At 37.4% G+C, this 20,725-nt stretch overlaps 1 protein-coding gene across 3 annotated transcripts in view; it reads right to left on the bottom strand.

Moving 5' to 3' along the window:
• LOC121320941 (Krueppel-like factor 12) overlaps nucleotides 1–20,725 on the bottom strand; it is a 78,788-nt gene that overhangs the window by 45,495 nt on the left and 12,568 nt on the right. The window contains exon 2 of one of the 3 annotated variants that reach the window (XM_041259763.1): nucleotides 4,585–4,672. The exons of 1 other annotated variant lie outside the window; for it this stretch is intronic. In XM_041259763.1, coding sequence (XP_041115697.1) covers nucleotides 4,585–4,650 — 66 coding nt within the window. In that variant the 5' untranslated portion in view covers nucleotides 4,651–4,672. The remainder of the gene's footprint in view (nucleotides 1–4,584; nucleotides 4,673–20,725) is intronic. One more of the 3 variants, XM_041259764.1, reaches the window with a different exon arrangement.

Here is a 20,725-nt window from a genome sequence, read left to right as displayed (position 1 = left end):
AATAGCCCTTGCGCTGCACCTCTGATACTCAGTATCAGTTTTCAATATCCGTTAAAGTATTTATTGTTCTTGTATTGATAAGCATTCAGTGGGGGTGTATAGTCTCTAGAATTATACTGTTGTAAATGGATATTAAAATGTCTTAAATGATGTAAGAACTGTGTAATGATTTGGCAACCTGGTCTATTAAATTAAATATTGAGACTGGATGTGAACTGCGAGCCACATATGAGAAACTTACCAGTCAAGTAAAACAAATCCATCATTGTCTTATTCTGATGTCGATTCTCTACATGTTCTACAGTCGCCCGGGCACGCATCACATACTCACAACGTTGAATCCCCAAAACCACATCAACATCACCTCATAAAACAAGCATAATCTCAGTATATAGTACAGTATACATTTTAGCAACACAAGGAATTCCATCTGATGACAATTAGGGGTTGGGTTTTCACCCATTGTTCACCACTGCAACAGATTGGTATTCCAGACCATTAAAATAAACAATAAAACAAAGACAACTCACAATAAACTGTTGGCAGTTTACCCAGTTGGGTGCTAGTGGCTCATTGAGCTAAACCTTTTATCTCTTAGTCCAAAAAGAGTTCCATCTACTGATCCTCAATGGGGGCAATGCTCATCTTCTGAAATAGCCATGCATTAAACAACTAAAAGCTTCTTAATTAATTTAGTGCTGTGAATCTAAACTTAATCAGAGTTTTTATTTTTATTTTTTTAATCTTTTCTGGAATGTTACAAAATATGAACAGTTATGAACAAAACAACTGTGATTAAAATAGGTTAATGCCAATAAATTATACATTTTTAGCAATATTGTTTTTAGCTGCATGTAATAAGGATGAACAATAAAGACCTTTTTATGGGCTTGCATGTTTAGCTGCCTATGCAGTACATGTGTGTGTTTTAAGGACCTTGTTGCTGAGCACTCAATGGTATTCATTTGCATAATCTGCTGTGCTAATCATGTCTAAAGAAAGAAAAAATATTATTTCAGTCCACTTACATTCTTTTCGGGGCTTCCAATAAACCTTTTCCAATGCTAGGAACAGCATTTTGTTCATATTTCTGAAGCAGACACACAAAAGCTTCAGTATATTCAAATGCTAACCAACACTGAAAAATAAACACCTACCCCCTGAATTTTTGGGTCTTTCTGTTTAGGTGTTTCCTATGTTGATATACTGTGCTAACTGTTGAGCCACAAACACAAAAACGACCCAAAGTGTTGTATTCTTGCTGGCTGGACACACTCCATTGGATCTCTGAAGCACTGTTTTAGAAGCTCCTAATGGAGAACAAAAAACACTACCAAATGACATTAAAAATAGAACTGAAAAAAGTTTTTTTGTCGACATGATGGATGTTCCCAGGGACTAATGTCAACAGAAATGGAAAATGTGTTAAACTTCAGCAACCCACGCTCTTTCACTTTTGTGCTTTTCATCTTTCTTCAGTTGGCTGGTTTAGTCTTCATAACAATCATTTATGTGGGGCTAGTTTTAAGTAGAGCTAATTTTCCAAACAGTTTCAAGTCAAATATTTAATAGCGCAGACTCTTTATAGAAACAATGTGGCTGAGAGCCACAGAAATGTGATCTGGGTTTGAACATCCTGAACTGCACTTTGTTTTTTAAAGACATCAAGATTACAGTGCTGGACATCAAGGTAGACTGTTCTCCATTAAAAGATGAAGTTTTCAAAATCTTGTTTTTTTTTCTCTCTAAACTCACCTAAAAGACTTATGCTCTGCATGCATTGTTAATATCCATTGAGAAAAAAAAAGTAATCACACAATCTACTCCTGCTCAAAACAAAGCCTTTCTTTTTCAACTATTCATGTAAGATCAGTTGTAACTATGAGCTTCTTTCTACAGCCATTTTTGAAAGAAAAGTACTGCAGTGGTTCTCAAAAGTATTCACCCCCTTGGACTTTCCACATTTTATTGTGTTACAACATGGAATCAAAATTGATTTAATTAGGAGTTTTTGCTACTGATCAACACAAAAAAAAAATCCATAATGTGAAAAATCTACAAATTGTTCTAAATTAATTACAAATACAAAACAGAAAATAATTGATTGCATAAGTATTCACCCCCTTGAGTCAATATTTGGTAGAGGCACCTTTAGCAGCAATTACAGCCATGATTCTATTTGGATAAGTCTCTACCAGCTTTGCACATCTGGACACTGCAATTTTTGCCTATTCTTCTTTGCAAAATTGCTGAAGCTCCATCAAGTTGGATGGGGACCTTTTGTGAATAGAAATTTTCAACTCTTTCCACATATTCTCAATTGGATCGTGGTCCGGGCTTTGACTGAGCCACTCCAGGACATTGACCTTTTTGTTTTTAAGCCAATCCAGTGTGGCTTTGGCTGTATGTTTGGGGTCATTGCCCTGCTGGAAGATGAATCTTCTCCCAAGTCCCAGGTCTCTTGCAGACTTCAGCACATTTTCCTCCAGGATTTCTCTGTATGCTGTATCCATTTTGCCCTCTATCGTCACAAGCTTTCCAGGCCCTGATGCAGAGAAGAATCCCCATAGCATGATGCTGCTACCAACATGCTTCACTGTAGGGATGGTGTTCTCAGGATGATGTGCGGTATTAGACTTGCGCCAAACATAGCGCTTAGCGATGAGGCCAAAAATCTCTATTTTGGTCTCACCAGACCATAGAATCTTCTTCCACTTGGTCTCAGAGTCTCGCACATGCCTTCTGGCAAACTCTAGCCAAGATTTGATGTGAGTTTTTTTCAACAATGGCTTTATTTTTGCCACTCTCCCATAAAGGCCAGTTTTGTGAAGTACCCGGGCTATTGTTGCCGTATGCACAGTGTCTCCCAGCTCAGCTGTGGGAGACTGTAACTCCTTTAGAGTTGCCATAGGCCTCTTGGTGGTCTCCCTCACTAGTGCCCTTCTCTCCCGGATACTCAGTTTTTGAGGATGGTCTGTTCTAGACAGATTCACAGTTGTGCCATATTCTCTCCATTTCTTAATAATATAATAATACTGTGCTCCGGGAGATATTCAATGCCTTGGAAATGTTCTTATATCCTGCCCCTATTCTTTTGAAGAACCTTATTCCGGATTTGCTTTGACTGTTCCTTCGTCTTCATGATGTAGTTTGTTAGGAAATGTACTAACCAACTGTGGGACCTCCCAGAGACAGGTGTATACTGTATATGCACGTTTACAGTAGAGAAACATTTTTTGACAAAGACTGTCAAGATGTTTGCCCACTTACCTGTATTTTTATCCTGTAATTTATGACTGAGTTTTAAGTTATGGATGTGTAAAGCATTGATTTAAAAGTTGGCAATTTCGAGTCCTACAACAATAAAACCACAACCCAAAGTGTGAGACTGGATTTACGATTCACGCCTGTGAACATCTAAGACAGACATGGTTTTCTCAAAACCAGTTACATACAACTACCCGTCACTCCCACGTTGTACAGTGTTTCTGTGCCTAAGCACAACAATGATACATTGGTGTTCTGTGTTCAGTTTTATTTTAGTATTGATGGTAATAATAGTAATTAATTTTATTTATAAATTGAAAGTTAAATGTAATCATCTATATTATGCACACAGGAAGAGATAATAAGTACCACAAACCAAATTAATTGAGAAATGAATGTGGAAGCATCTTTCCAAGAATCCAAATAAAACAAAGCCAAGGTACTGTGGAGTATTCAAAAAGGGGGAAAAAAATATCTAAAACAAATGTACACTTTATTGATTCATTTAGTTATTTTCCCCCATTTTACATGAGCTCAAATCAGCAATATGATAAAAAAAATCAACAGAAAGCAGTTCTACATTCCCAGCAAAGAGTAAAAGGCCAGCCAGCTTATTTGTCAAGTTACATCACCCTGTTGTTTTGTTTTTTTCACAGGATGTGAGAGTCAGGGGGGGTCACCAAAAATATCAAAAGAGCTAAAAAAAAAAACATTTCTTACAATGAAACTATTTACAAACACATGTTTTAAGTTAGGCCAGGGGGGGAGCCTATCACTTCAAGGTCACACATTTGATTCCAGTTCAAGGCAGCAGTGACCACGTTGTTTTCATCTGATGGCAGCTCCGAGGGGAGGTAAGCCATGCAAAAAAAAAAAAAAAAAAAAACTGTAGTGGTCCAACCCATGTCCTATTTTCAAACAAAAACATGTTCATTCTTGGCAAGGTTGTCAGCTGTGGGTGGTGAACTTGAATGAGCTAACTCATAGAAGTGATTTTTTCTGAGTGGAATGCTTCTTTGAAACTATTTGTGCAATATTTACACTAAATAAAATATTGGACTTAACTCTTCAGTAGATATTGAAGATTCCTATGGTCACATCACACTCTGTACATTTCAGTGCAGCTCAGCAAAGTAGTTCCACATTATGGGCTCAGCTGTGGTTTTCTAAAATGCTACATTTTTGTTTTACAGAAAGAAATAACTAATGGGAGCACTATGGTTCCGGCTTTTTAGACATGGGACCCTCTGAGAGGTCTGGGAGTAATTACGAGTATCACGAAGAGGAAAGGGGAGTAGTCTGGAAACCACTGCTTACCCGTTGTTCTGATTCCAACAGCTCTGTTTTGACTCTTACTGCTGGCATCCCGTCAAGCATTAACATTATGTTATCAGCGGTGACTGTGCTGTGCGAAGGAAAGAAACAAGGTGTCAGAACAAGGAACCTAACATAATCAAAATGGCAGAGCAGATCTCAAAAGTTGTATTTGTTTTTGGTGTAAAACAAATTTAAATAAAGCGTACTGAAGATTTTTCCCAGAAAATGCTTTTTGCTAGACATTACATTCCAAGAAAAATGATAAATGACCCTCTTTTAATGCCACTAGGACAATGCTTTTCAAAGTGAAAAGAATTGACATTTAAAAGTTAACTTTTGTTGAGTCAAGGCTATTAATTAAATCTCTTTAAATAGCATAGTAAAGCACACTTCAAGAATTAAGAAATCGCACTGTTTTGTAAACTCTATACCATTGCTTCTTCCAGAGAAGGAGTTGCTTAGGTCTCTTTTAGCAAGCTTTCCATGAAAAGGTTTTTTTCTTTTCATTTGTACTTGCAGTATGAGTCAAAGCATGAAGCAAAATCTGTTGGCTGTTATCATTTTACATTTTTTTAAGCTCCCCCCTAAGATACCACTGCAGCCTGCTCTGCAAAACAAAATCAGCATACAGCTACACAACACCAGAGACCGCAGAATCTATGTCTGTAGGAGGCCAAAGTCGTCAACAGCTTCGTCACAAAAGTAGATAAAACATAATACCGGAGACCTATGAACTGCTTATGGTTATCATGGTTATTCTTTTTCTTTTTGTGTGTGTGTTTGTTTTGGTGTTTCATTTTCTCCTGTTCTGTAACAGTATGAAAGGTTAATTATGTTTTAAAGCAACAATAACCTTGACCTGTCAGTTTCTGTGGCACTGAATATAAACTGTTAAAGCTGACACTGGGATCACATTATTTAAACACTGAAATCCATTGTTGTGTTCCATGCATCTTGATTGAAAACATGATACATAATCCGGCAAATCACTTTTGATAGTGACCCATTACAGTAGATAGAATACATCGTATCAGCAGAGCCAGGCCAGTAAAACATATTTATGGAAACAAAATATGTTGCATATTACAATATATGATGAATCACTACATAGTACTTTATATGGTAAGTGGAATCGATTTAACATTGACTTTCCTTAGGATTACATATATAGCATGTACAGTATATGTCTTCAAAGAGTTCTATTAAATATAATATTGTGTAAAAAAGGGAGTAATCCTGGCCCACTTAAGGAGACTGAGGTAGAGCTTCCAGGTGAGAATGCAAGAGGAACTTAGTTGATGGGCCAGTCAAGCAACGAACCAGCCAGGTAGTCAGCAGGGATATCAAGAGAGGCAGAAAGGACAAGAGGAGAGAGAGAGTGTGAGAGCTGGTGGATTACTATAGCCACATTCCATATGCACCAGGAAATCTGCACCATCATCATTTTCAAATAACAGACTGAGGCTGCTGCAGTCTACAATCCAATCTGCAACCTGACAATTCACAAAAGTCAAAGATCGCCTGCATGTATATTTTTTTATCCAATATTTCTCTGAAAATATAGTATATTTTCAGCTTTCTTGTTCAACCAACTTATTTATTTCTGCATTAGGAGACTATAGTCAGAAGTAAACTGTGTATGCATCATCTCTTTAGTGTGTATCTGCAACTTGGCTCTTGCAGCACTCTTTGAAAGCTGCACAAGTCTGCAAGATCTGTGTAGGCAGCTACTTTGTGATTTCACCTTGCTGTAAGAAATGCTAGGCTTCCCAGATCTGCATGAATCATTGGATTCTAGTGTAACACACACAAGCAGGAAAATAGCAAGGCTTAAATTCTGTAACTGGAACATGGTAGTATGTATTTGAATGGAACAAATGTAAAACATAAAGCAGATAAGAACAAACTATATGTCAGAGTAATACAGTACAATGATAGCAATCTGAATGGTGTTGTGTAAAGAGTGTAAACTGTAAAACACTGCTAGAGAAAGTTCCTTAGTGCATTGCCTGAACACAGTGCGGCACGCTTCATGTTCTTAATAATAATACATCTGTTAGTTTCATTTCGAGAATTGATTTCATTTAAAGGTATTACTGGATTCATTAAAATAAGCAGGACATTGGATGAGTGCTGCTTCTGAATAAAAATCTACTTCCAGTGCGTTTTTTAAGCTGGCAGTAATATAAATAGTTTCACTTTTGTGTAAAGATTGTTTTGATGTGGTCGAAGGTACATGTAATGCATTTTTTTTTTGTTTATTGATTACCTATTTCTACTTCCAAATGGCTTTTTGTGCATGACGATCTTTCAAACTAAACATGTTACAACCAGGAACTGCAGATCCTAAAAAGTCTCCACTCACCACTGACATATTTAGTCAAAAATGTCAATCCATGTTTCCACACACATAATTATTTTCTGTCTTGTGATACAAGTTAATATGTACTTATGGTCTAAGAGTGTCTTCTCACAGAGCATATTATTATTATTATTATTATTATTATTATTATTATTATTATTATTATATTATTATTATTATTATATACAAAAGTTGAACATTTGAAAGATTAACATTTTCAAAGTTGAACTATTGCAATATACAGCAAAATATATATTAAAATGCATTACATCATAAATTAAATGTGCCAATCTGTGTACTGTACCATGTAGTACAATACTGTTTATATTTCTCTTTGCCCTATAGTTACAAAAAAATCACAGTCCACAAAACTCCAGATATACAGTATGCATACTTGTCATGCCTAAATGTGCAGTAATTTCCACAAAGCGCCAAACACATTTACACCTGGTGCATCACTATTCATCACAATGTCGTTTGTGTTCAAATAAGTTTAAGTTGCCCCTACCTTTAAGAATTGGAAACCCTACATTAAAATGCACTCCACTATGCACCATGTCTTTCAAAGCCAATTCATTGTTGTTCTATGGGGGTTTGATCTTCTTTCCTATGGTTCAGTGAATTGGCTGCTGCTGCAGGGCGGAAGTCAGTCTGGCATTTATAAGTACAAGAGCACTACAGTACTTTTAGATACCCAGGGAGAAACAGTCCTCGTCATCCTGTCATTTCTCTCACTCTCTCTAAAAAGCAAACCTTTTTTACAGTGGATTCAGGGATCCTATAATAGAATGTTTCTTAGGCTGGTTTGCTTATGGACAAAGAAGGATGAGCTGCTGTGGATTTCCATTTTGAAGACTGCTGGTGAAGAGATTGTCTTGTGTGGGAGACAAAAAGAGACTTGCAGGAGAGGAAGATTTAATGAACTGTGACAATCTGATTACAAACTAAGTTATTTGAGTGCTGCACGAATTTAAAAGAGATAATGTCTAACCATTTCAGCATTTGATTCAGCTGCATACAGTACAAACCACAAAATGCGTGTTCAACCAAGGAAAATGACTGTAAAATCCATATATTAAAAAATAAATAAATAAAAACAGATAGTGTGTACAGTATCTGTACTTTCTATAACCAGAGAGAATCTTTGGCATAGGTACTGCATTACATTTTCAAAGTGTCCTACTTATGTTCCATAACCCTACCATGGACCACCTTGTGACAAAGTCAGAGAGGGCAGCCAACAGCAATCGTTGGGCTCTTTGAGAGATATAAGAGATCTGCAATTTAGTGACCCTAATGGTGGTTGTTTTGTAAGGTGAACACAGTAGGAAACACATTGAAGGACTATCAGCATTACATCAGAAGCTGCTTCCATGTGCAAAAGCATATTTTTTTCAATATTCCAAATGTTCATTCGCGTTCTAACTGCAAAATATCTACTGCTTGCCTTTTGGTTCAATCTATTTTGAATACAGGCTACCACAGATGTTCTTGACTGAAGTCCCTAGAATAAAAGATAATTAACTTTCTTAACTCAAAGTTATCTGTTTAAAGTTGGTATTTATGTTACCAGTACAGAAAGGGTTTTTATGTTTAGATACTGATTTGTGCACAAGACGTCACTCATAATCTGACACACCGATAGATTCCAATGGGGGATTCTAAATAGCTTTTGTAATATTAGAATGTTTTATAGAAATTGGTTACTATTCTTCAGGAGTCCACTGTAAATACATATTGCTACTATTATTATGGATTTCTATTATGGATGTCTTTACAATAGTTATCCATAGTATTCACCTTTGTTGAAATTAAATTGAAGAAATTGTATCCACAAAGCAATACTGCATAAACTCATTACGAATGAAAAGAATGCTGCTACTGTATACTTTGAACTTGAGGAACTCCTCAATTAAATGTACAGAGAACAAAAGAAACATCCGACAGCTGCGTACATCCTCTACTGAGAAACCTGAATAATATGTTGTAGAGATCTCCACAAATGACAGATTAACTTAGTTTTAAAATAAATACAATCTTACAAAGAAAAGTAATTCTGCATTTGTCTCTTTATCCAATTGCCAATTAACCCTATGCTGAACGCTACTTATAAAACCATTCTTATGAGGTAATCATGGGTAGTTCAAGGACAGACTTTTTTTTTTAAAAGACCATTGTTATTATTATAATGAAACAATGGGCCCTATCTAGCAGCAGTCTAGAAGTGCTTAATGAATATCAAGCTGTATTAAATTAAAAGAAAATCTAACCATTTAATAATGAAGGCACAGCAGTAGAAACAGTTTGTACCATGTGAGCACAACTAGCACAGTAGTGTGATGGCACTCACCCGAGGGGTTTTGTTGGACTGCCAACAATGTCAATGTAAATAAATTCTGTATTTTATTTCTATATTGTTTTTTTTTTTTTTAAGTATGATTGAACAAAATGCACTGATCAGTCCTTGCTGATATTTCAAGTCCCCACTTCAGGCGCATACCTGCATTCAATAGGTCTGATGACTGGAGCTTTTATAGTGTCCGCTTCCAAAACAAGACAGAGAAGTTCAATACGAAATGACAGCATTACGATTCCATCGCCAAACCGCATGACACAAACAACAAACAACAACATCCCAGTATCTTTAAGCGCAAACGTGTTTGACATTGCTTCACCTTACTTAGCTGTGAAACTGCTGTGGGGTTAGGACAGTCTTTCTAAACTACATACTGCAGTGCTAAAGGACAAACATTTTGACTAGAAGTCTTCCATCATACTATGGCAGCAAAGTTAATTCATAAGGGATTGAGTTAAGGGATTTGTGTATACAATTAATACACCCTTCAGTACCTATTTGTAATCCTTTTAGGAATTGTCTCCAAAAAGATCAAAAGAGCTTTTGGTCAGAGTACAATTCAAACAGACATTGCAAATCGATTCCTTATCACTTGAAAACATGTGTCACACCTTCATGACTAAACATACATTACAGTAGCAACAATGCCAAGTGGCTCACTGCCTCGGGATACACCCATCAGGTAACATTAGTATTGCAGGGAGCTTGTCAGTTCACAATAACTACATCACTCTGTTCACTTCTAGGTGATCAACAGTGTTTCCACTCTACATTGCATTTTGCTTCTGAGACATACAGCTAACAAACTCAAATACTGTACTTACCGGCAACTGTTTTGGAACAAATTACAATTACAAATATATTTGTATTAGTCCTGCACCATCTATCCGATTAGACTTGTTATACTTTGGCTTCACAATTAACGTATTTCCTATAGCTACATAAAAAAAAAGGATCAACACAGAAGTAGAGCAGATATGGGAAAGTCTGTTTTCCAGCAGCCAACAGAACATGGCAGAGGACTCAACATCATTGAAGTTACAGGGAGCAAGGCAGCAAAGTAATGCCAGATATTAAACAAAACTGCCCATACAGTGGGCTATATTAATCCTCTTTATTATAAAAGGTAATACTGAAATAAAGCACATTGTCTTAAGAAAAGAAGGAATCTGTCTTTAGCTACCAGCTTGTTTTTATGCAGCTAGCGCCATGTTAATACCATCAATACTTTAAATGTTTAGGGTCAGAACACTTACCAGCTTCCACTGAGCTTACTCCTGCAGTAGGTATAGCTGTTATTAGGTACATGGTCTTGATTTTAAAAAATTGAATGCAGGATTGTCTGTGTTCCATAAGTAGCTACAGTGCATACCAAGGCTCCAGAAAGCATCCCTAGCAGTAATTGTCCTGTGAGCCAGCATGGGCTTGGGAAGAATTTAAGAATAATCTAAAGGTATCTCTCATCCTTAGATTTTTCTCTTTATGTATTGTTTGTCTCTGTTAAAGTCCCTGTCCCTCATAGACTAACTGTACCTCCAGACACATCTACTGGAACGCAGTGTTTCTCAGTGACTGCAGGCAGCTCTTCAGGTCACCAGACTCTGCACCTGATCTGCAGCAAGCTAAGCAGTCTTTATGTAATTAAAGTTTTTGAAGGTGTGCTTTTTTTTCTTTGCTATAACCAAATACTAAAGCCCTTTTTTGATTTACAGTGTGTGCAATGTATAAAGCAATGTCTGAAAATGTGAAGGGTAATGTAAAATACTGAATAAAAAAATCATGATATACTGACATACATTCTAATATAATGCATATGTCACGGCAAGGAATTATGCCAAACTTGTGTTTTACTCTGCTTCCCTCCTACTCAAGGGGCAACTTCTCTCTCACTGTTAGATCTCCAGATTGGTTTTCCAGAAAGCCAGTAAATGCTGATATACAGTGATAGATCTGTTCTTGGAATTCTATTCCTTAACAACATGTTCTTAATATTATTGTTATGTACACGTACATGTATTAAATAAGGAAAAGTGCAATCAGTGTGGTAAATATATTTGGAATCATATCCATTAAACATGCATGTTATTAGTACATTCTTGTATTTATTGTCCACAGAAGAGCTTTGAAAAGCTGCAGCTCCGATTTGTGAGGCTGAGTTAATGGACACCATCTGAAGCCTCCCACCACTCTATCCAATGAGCAATATTTACTCACCAGAACAGAGCAGTTGTTATTGGAATCTGAGCACCACATGGGGCCTTCCAGAACACTATAGTCACATGGGGTGGAATTGGCAGCCTGGGATCAAAGGTGAAAAACATACTTCCTGTTCTCACTACTGTTTTTTTTTTTTGTGTGTGTTTTGTTTTTACTGAAACTGTACTTTATCAGAGCATTCAGTGAGTCCCTTCAAAAAAATAAACAAAAGCATTACCGGTATTTAATAAGAGAGCTCTGTCAAACAAAAATCAGAACTACAGTAGACTGGGTCAAAGGGTCTTTACATTTACTATAAAAGCCATATTGGCAATTTCTGAAATATCTAACTAGACACGCAACAGAAAAAAAAGAAAAGGAAACCTGGATCACCTTATTCCAAGCTGGATTAGAATCTCCACTAAAGGTCTTTAATAAAAACAAAAGACCAGCAGAGTGTGATACAGCCCTATCCCTGGAGAGAGTTATCTTGAAGAAAAATGAAGGCAATTCAGCTTGGAGCAGACAGAGCTGATCTGGGATTCAATTCCGAGTCCTGTGTTTGAGCGGAGAGCAACGGCTGCAGCTTACCTCCAAGTTGCAGCTAGAAAATCCCAGATGGCTATCAATGCTGACTGAAGCAATCGCTGCTACAGTGGGATAACGTCAAGGCAATCCAAAACAAATGACTGGCAAATCAATACGAGGTGACAGGACTCAAAAGAAAACCTGACCTTCAGTGACCCATTACCAACCTCGGCACACAAATGATTTAAAGAACCTTCAATTTCTCGGCAGTAATGTGGCACACTATTCATTGTGCCTGTGTGAGTATGTTTGTGTTGCATTTGCATTCCTTATGGCCTTAATTTAACTATAGCGTATTGTATTGCCCCCACTGTCTCTTTAATTGCCTTTGAAAATGTCTGAGATTTGTTCTGTAATTGTTCTTGCATTTGCTGTGACCAACAAGCCCCTGCACAGTTTAATGCAACATTTTTTTTTTTCAAATATAGATCAAAGGTTTCAACACAACAGCAAATAAATAGCATGCTGAGTATAACAAGGCATCCACTTTAGTGTTAGTGGATATGGGTTGGGGGGGTGAATATGTTGGTATGCCTGTGTGTTGGATAGAGAAGTATTAAAATATCATACACTATACAAAATTACATTGACTCACTAGAATTTAATATTTAAGTTTTAAAGTTTATTATTTTTGTTTATTGAACATACATTTGCCAACAAAACTCACATTTAAGAACAGATTAATGAATTGAACTAGAAACCTTTAATTTCATCCTAAAGGTTATCCCCGTCCTTACAGCACATTGATATGGCTTCCTGCTGTTACCATGTAAACTGCCCTTTGAGTGTCACTGCATCTGTGACACAAGGCCCTATCCTGCTGCGAGGGAGTGAAGGGTAAACAGAGAGGAACAGTTGAAGAGAAAGTGGACCAGAGCCAAGGACCAGGGCAGCAAACTGCAGAGGAATATTTCAGCTAAACGAGCAAATAATACAAAACAAATTAAATCAATTTTAATAGGTTTTAAAAAAGAAAATACATCCGTTCAGCCTGGCCTGCAGTGCTATGAAAGATATGTTTCTTTTCAGTTCTCTTTTTTTTTTTGCGCCCCTATAACTGCCAAATATAACTATCAACCGTGAAACAGACAATCCAAGTGTACAGCACAGGGTAAAAGCTTTTCAAATTTCTTCTGCACCCTGCCAACACATTTAAATTGTGCTCTGGTGTCTATGCAACTGATTGAAGTGATAATACCATACAGCCTCCATTGTTATTTGAAAATAAAAGATGATCAATTATATTAAGGAAAACAACACAGACTTTCATACAGAACAAATTTCAGCATGCCTCATCAAATTAAAATCGATTGTCTATGTTAAGGTTATTTTGGCAAAAATTGGGCAATCAAACTTTAATATGTTTTATGTTCTTTATACATTTCCCAGTAAATGTATACATTAACTGCCTATTCCATACATTAACCAATATTTCCTTGGTTCTTTCATAAGCTGGCAACTTTGTACAATGACAGTTTACTTTATTTCCCGTTTGGTGTGTTTTTTTTTTTTTTTTATCAATTTACCCTGTAACTTTATTAATGTACCTTTTATACAATATCCAGATAGCTGCAGAATATGGCCCTACTGTTCTGGTGACCAGAAGAACTGGGCAGTGTGAAGTTACAGTAATATTCTAATGTCAATGTTAAGGTATATATTTACGTTACACATATTTGCATCCACACACTGATATTTGTAGCTACTGGGGTACCATTTTACTATCTTAGATTTATTTTACACACCATTTTTCTTTAATAATTTTTGGCTCGCTCTGAATTACTTCAGACTTTCCATTTGTGGTGTTGCATTTTCCTTGGCATGCAAATGAGCCAAAGCCTTTGGATGCTATCAGAACATTTTTGAATTGGACTCTGGAGCAATGTATTATTTCAGTTCCAGGGAAGAATTACAGGTTTTTTTTAATGTCACCTGAACATTAGCTATGCATAACGATTTCAAATCTTTTAATAAATACGGGTTGGTGGATGTTCTCTTGATGAAATTATATGCAGTACTTGCATACTGTGTTAATGTAATTAACTGACTTTTCAACACTGGAAGGTTATGTATAAAGCATATTCGGTTTCTTATGGAGGAAGCTGGAAGCTTTTGCTAATTGTTTTACAATGCAAAAACTATGCACATTTCAATGTAAAAACCTGAGTTAGTAATATGACAGCTAGCAACCTGAATCCTTGAACATGGCTCATCTTAACCTAATTTAAAAACTAAACAAACAACCAAGAAGATAGCTGCACACAACAAAACGCATTGATGCAATGATAATATTTTTTTCATCAATGTCTGGCAAATTGACAAACCTGTCACTGGCTCCAGCTCGTGCTGTAGAATACAAGCTGTGTTGCTAAGTGGAAGGGACAGCACACAGTGACAGAGGCGTGGCTAGGCGTGCCTACTGTGAAAGAAGGGCTGATCTAGTAAACAGACAGCAATTGTATGACGTGATTGTGGAGATATCATTAGAAGGAGAGCAACATAATCTCATGAATATTATCTTCACTGGAGGTACCATTACATTTTGGAAGTAGCATTCCACACTATTTGAACTTTAAAAATGAATCATTACCAGAACTGTGACAATAACACAAGTAAGATTTGTATAGCGATTAATGAGTTGTGAGTAGGATATCTGACTGGGTCACCATGTCAGTGCCTTGTACAACATGGGTGCTATCCACACAATACAGAAATTACTGCACCCTGAATCTCTGTTTCTCATTGTAGCTGTTGATTAGGAGCTTCAACTGGAAATAGCCCCACATCGCATTGCACAGGGGCAATCCTTAGCTGGATTTAAGCAGTGTCTCTTTGGAACATCAGTGCTTTTAACGGGGCCCTCAACATACATTCTAAAACAGTACTACAGTAACAACCAGACTCAAATTACATTGTCCTCAAATACATCTCCACGCACAGTGGAAAAATTCTAAACAGGCAAATACCCATGATGTAATGTTTGGGATACCCAGTAGATTAGTACTGTATAAACCCTGAAGACTCTTTTCCTTTTAAGCTATGCTTGATGTGAAGCAGTTGAATAGTGGCTCAGAGGATCTGCACACTGTGTTCAAAATGTCAAGTTGTTGCTTCTGCAATACTTCACGCAGTTGCCCTCTGTTTGATGAATGAGAGTTCTGTGGAGAATGTATTTAATCAAGTGCAGAACCAATGTAAATACAAAGGGAAACCCTCACATTAATCTCCGTTAGGGCCACATCCTGATATATATCCAGGGGAACTCTTTGGAACACATGCTGTACTGTATGATAAGAATCAGTTATTGGTTTTGATGAAGAGAACAGATCTAATGACTGGATCACCTATCTATTATTCGAATCAAGATTATCACTGGTTCAGGAGCAAATATGTTGATTTGGGGTTCATTGTAAGTTCGACTGTTGTCCTCTTTAATAGGAAAACGTGGCTCTATACATAAAAAAAAAAAAAAAAAAACTGAAACTGCAACAACTGTATGAATACTGTAATTATCAATGTAATCTCTTACACAACCCAATCTATCAAGTGGCTACCCATAAATAACCCTTTTATAGCCAACCAATTGCCCCACAAATACAACTTCTGACAACTGAAACATCTATAGAATACAATTTAATACAAATTAATCTCAAAGCACTATACACAACCAGTGATTGGGGTAATTCAACTATAAATCAAGGCAATCGTATTGGTTTTAGGAACAGAGTTAAATATTGAACAACTCTGGGTTAGGTCCCGATATGTGGAACAGTACATGATGTAAACTGATATATCCTGTATATGCATGACTAGGAAACAGGACCAGCTGAGTGTAAATAAAACAAAGGTAACATACAGACTACATCGAGTTAGATTCAAAAGGGTCAATCTAGAGAGTCCAGTTCAAGTAGATAATGAGCAACTCTCTGCACCCAATTCCAACTAATGGTTACAGTAGATAAGATATTCCATTTTTAGAGAGACTATTCTATGCTCTGGTATATACAAAAAAAGACTGAAAAGAAAGGCAACGTGAACTTCCTAAATGTGCAGGGTGCAATTATGTAAAGAGACGGCCGGTACTGCCCCTCACCCCTCCCTCTTTCAGACAGTAGCTTGTCACACAGGAAGAGGAATTGTGGGCTCTAAGTGTCAGCCTCACCCGTAGCTATCATGGCAGCACAGGGTGCAAGAGAGGAAATGATCGGAACAAAATTTGCATATGTTGTTTTGAAGTCTACAGGCGTGCATGAGGTCCCTTTTAAACTGAACACAAACTAAAGAGATGGTGACAACAGCCAAACAAATAGCTTTGAGGTTTATGCTGGTGTCACTAGTTTGGGTGGGAGTATGTGGATTTAATAAGTGATGTGGAAACTGGGTTGCTCATCTAGAATGTAGGAAAATTAATTTTGGTTGGTCGTGTTAACTGATCTTTTTCTCATACTGCCTCTGTGGGGAGCTGCGTCCACAAACATATGTTCCCAAGACTGAGCATGTAAATACTGACAAGAACTTTTCCTATCCCCGAATCATTAAACACCAGCCCTTGAAAGAAAATCTCCTCTTCCTGCAACTGGCAGTTACTTCCTCACACACTGATGTCCACATAATTTAAGAAAGTCCCACCACACTAGATTCAATTTCTTACACATTATCAATGTCTGCTTCACATGAACATAACAGGAAGCAACACTGTACCAAATTATCTGGAGCTCTACTAACCTACAACAAATGGTGAATCCAGCAAATAATTTACTTTTAGTTTGATCCAAAAAAAAGTTACGTACTTTGTGATAGGGAGAATGGGTCATCCACAGACAGAATTGGGTCAGACACAGATAGCTCTCTTTGTAATGTCGCACAAATTCCCAGCGTTTATTTTAGGTAGTTCAGAGTTTGAAACAAAAGTCCCTTGGCTGCTCACCACACAGTAAGACATTTTCTTCTTCACTGTTCATACAGATGTCTGGGTCTGGCCAGTAGCTGTGAGGTGTGTCTAGGAGCTCCCCTCTTGATAGCGAGATGCTCTCCCGGGACAAACCAACCAGCTGGTTAGGGACCGCAGCCGAACAATCATCGGCTACGATTCCCTGTAAGCAAAACTTAGCTGGCACTACCTCACAGATGAAGCGTCTAGCTCTCTCCTGCAAACACACACATCCACCCAAGAAGCCAGTGATAGGACATTATTCCTGTAAGATATTTAAATGCACTAACTTACTAAATTATTATTCCATATGTTTTTGGATATTTACTTTGAAGTAATCTGAACATGTCATTTAAAAAGACAACCTATAGGCTTGGATACTTAATACTACAGTACATTGATTCACTGCAAAATACTAATTTATAGGATCTTGTACAGTATATAGATGGAACTACAGCTACCTACAATGTAGGATTCTGCAGTACGTCTTTAGTTTTGGGTGGTGAAGTTTTTTGGGGTTTTTTGTAATTGCTTACAATTCCAGATCAGCAACAATAAAATACTATAGAAACTGAAAACATAAACCTAATAGTGTATACATTAATCTAATTTTAACTGAAAAATGAAACTCTAGCATTATGCACACTATTTAAAGATTATACTAACAAATTAGTTTATTGTACAATCTGTAGCACTTTAACTTTATAATAACAACACAATCATCTACCTCCAACTGAAGGTTACTGATAGCCATAATATGCAAGAGATATTTATGACCCTGTGGCCTCAATTCTTGAAAGGCAACCAACTATTTTAACAGACTGGAAATATCAAAATGTAGATCTTCTAAAAGGAGATGGTAAAAGGAAGTCACTTATTGAAATGGCTTGCCCTTTAGTTCCAGCTATTTCTGATCAAGGGATACTGTGTCAGTACTCCTACTGGGAAGACACTTCCAGAGATAGTTGAACTCTGTTATGTATGTTCACACAGTTACTGGGTAAGGTACATCTGGCTCATTTCAAGGTTTATGCAGTTGCCATTCTAATTAGAGAGGAACTTGCCTAATGGAAGAGTTGGTGTATTAGTTTATTTATGGAACGTCAGCCTAGGGCATCAAACATCTATTACATGTCATGGGAACTCCTTGTGTATAAAACACACTACCAAAAGGGCAGGAGACTGGATTTGAGGAGAGCTGGAAAGGGTTGCTTTTCAACCTAGAATAATAGAATACATTTGAGTAAACATGCTGATGCCTATACAGTGCTCCTTCAATATTTCATGATTTGATAATTCACAAATTATTCACAGTCATGCCATATTGGCAATAAGATGTTGTGACAGAGAGTGAATTAATTGGTCAACAATCTCCCTCCCGACCTGTGAGGGGCACTGTATAACAGGAACAGTGTGCCCCGGACTGGATGGTTTGACTGTTCATTCCAGGGTCAGTTGGAAGTTGGCCATCCAAAAAGGGTCGAAACCACAATACTTGAAGTCAGCGCCTTACTGCAGTATGCGATGTGTCAGTCGTGGATCGGAGGAGACTTGGTTGCACTCTCTACCAAAGGGGACGTATCTGAAGGTACACTTCCAGTCAAAAGTTTTAGAATACCTCCAGTTTTCCAGTTTTTATTGAAATTTACGCAGCTTAATGTCTCAATGTACTCTGAAATTAAAGCATAGAACAAATAAACAATTGGAGATAAAAAAAGAAATCATGGAATCGTTTTGATTAACAAAATTGAATCTAAATTTTTGACTCATCAAAGTAGCCACCTTTTGCAGATATAACTGCCAAACACACTCGTGGCATTCTTTCTACAATGGAAATCAAATATTGTTCGGAAAGTTCCTCCCAACACTGTTGCAGAAGTTCCCACAAATGTGTTGCACTTGTAGGTTGCTTTGCTTTCACCCTTCTGTCCAGTTCATCCCAAACCAGCTCGATGGGGTTTAAGTCTGGAGACTGTGCTGGCCATTCCATGGTTTGAAGCCTACCGTCTTGTTCTTTTCTTCTAAGGTAGTTCTGACATAGCCTGGAGGTATGTTTTGGGTCATTATCTTGCTGTAAGATGAACCCCTGACCAACTAGACATATACCAGAGGGTATTGCACGGCACTGCAAAATACTGAGGTAGCTGTTTTGGTTCAGGGTGCCACTCACTCTGTGCAAGTCGCAAAAGAGCCCCAGACCATCACGCTTCCTACTCCATGTTTGACAGTTGGTGTCACACACCAAGGAACCATCCTTTCTCCTACTTGACAGAGTACAAAAAACCTGCATGATGAACCAAAGATTTCAAATATTGATTCATCAGTCTATAAGACCTTCTTCCAGCTGTCAGCAGTCCACTGGCGGTGCTTCATGGCCCAGGCAAGCCTATTTTTCTTATTTTGCCATCTTAGACCTGCCACTCAAACCTGCAACTCAAAGTCTTCTCTTCACAGTTGAAACTGAGACTTGCTTACTTCGACCAGTGTTAAGCTGTGCTTGAAGCTGTTGTCCTGTGAGCCACCTATCATGCAAGCTGTTGACTCTCAGAAACTTGTCTTCTTATTCTGTTGTGGCTTTGGGTCTGCCAGACCTCTTTCTGTCAGAGTTTCCTCCAGTTTCCAAGTGCCTTTTGATGGTGTAGGAAACTGTACTCACTGACACCTTGGCTTTCTTTGCAATTTCTCTAAAGGAAAGACCTACACTTTTAAGGGTTATAATGGTCTGACTGTCTTCCTTTGTTAATTGCCTTTTTCTTGCCATTATGATAGCAATATACTACTTCCTAAAGTACAATACTGTCCAAATAATGCTTAAAAGGGTGTAGTAACACAGTCTGTTCCAACACTTCTTTTATACAGACAGAGGGTTTGTAAGTAATCAACAAAAGTTGGGACACCTGTAGGAATTGTTAGCATCAACTTTCAAGGCTTAATTTACTTCCATTGCTGCAGAACATCTGTAAGTTGTTAACCCATTACTTGTTCCCTGAAAAAGGCCTTTTTGTATAACTCTGAAATGTACATTATTTTTCAGTTTTTGGTAACTTAAACTTTTTTTTTTAACCTCTGGCAGCTTACCGCTTACCTTTGTACCATTTCAGGTTATTCACTGGACTTGAACTGCTTAAATTTCAATAAAAACTGGAAAAATGGGGGTGTTCTAAAACTTTTGACCGGTAGTGTATATCAGGGAATGTGGCAGAGCGATCTGTTCCTTGTGTTATTGTTACGCATCAACCTGCAAGGAGTACTGGGTTGAAAAACATGAGTTTTTGTGTGTTATTTACCAGACTTGTCACTTGTGTTATTTGTCATTTGTAGATGGCTAACAAATCCAGGAGTTACGGTTAAAAGCCAGCACCCAACCCGGATCACTCTACACCATTGCTGTCATGAATAAACTGGATTGAATCACCACTTGCACTTGGAGCACTCACTGTTGGACTTGTGATCGTGTGTGTTTAAAAGTGTGTGTCTACTTCTATTATTATTTCGGGACTGAACCCTATTACAAACTTGAGCAATACACATCATTGTGTAGAGCCAGGTATTATTACTTATCAGCAATTAAAGAGTTGCTTTTTCACCGTAAACTATCTTCTGTCTATCATTACTGAGCACTGCATCACCACTGCACCTGTGCACTACAAACCACTTTGCCACAAGTATGTACATGTACTATACTGTATAAGGGCCCACGTCTTCATAG

The sequence above is a fragment of the Polyodon spathula genome, chromosome 9, assembly GCF_017654505.1.
Source record: "Polyodon spathula isolate WHYD16114869_AA chromosome 9, ASM1765450v1, whole genome shotgun sequence".
In the NCBI taxonomy this organism is placed as follows: Eukaryota; Metazoa; Chordata; class Actinopteri; order Acipenseriformes; family Polyodontidae; genus Polyodon; species Polyodon spathula.
This window is presented reverse-complemented; position numbering and strand designations above follow the sequence as displayed.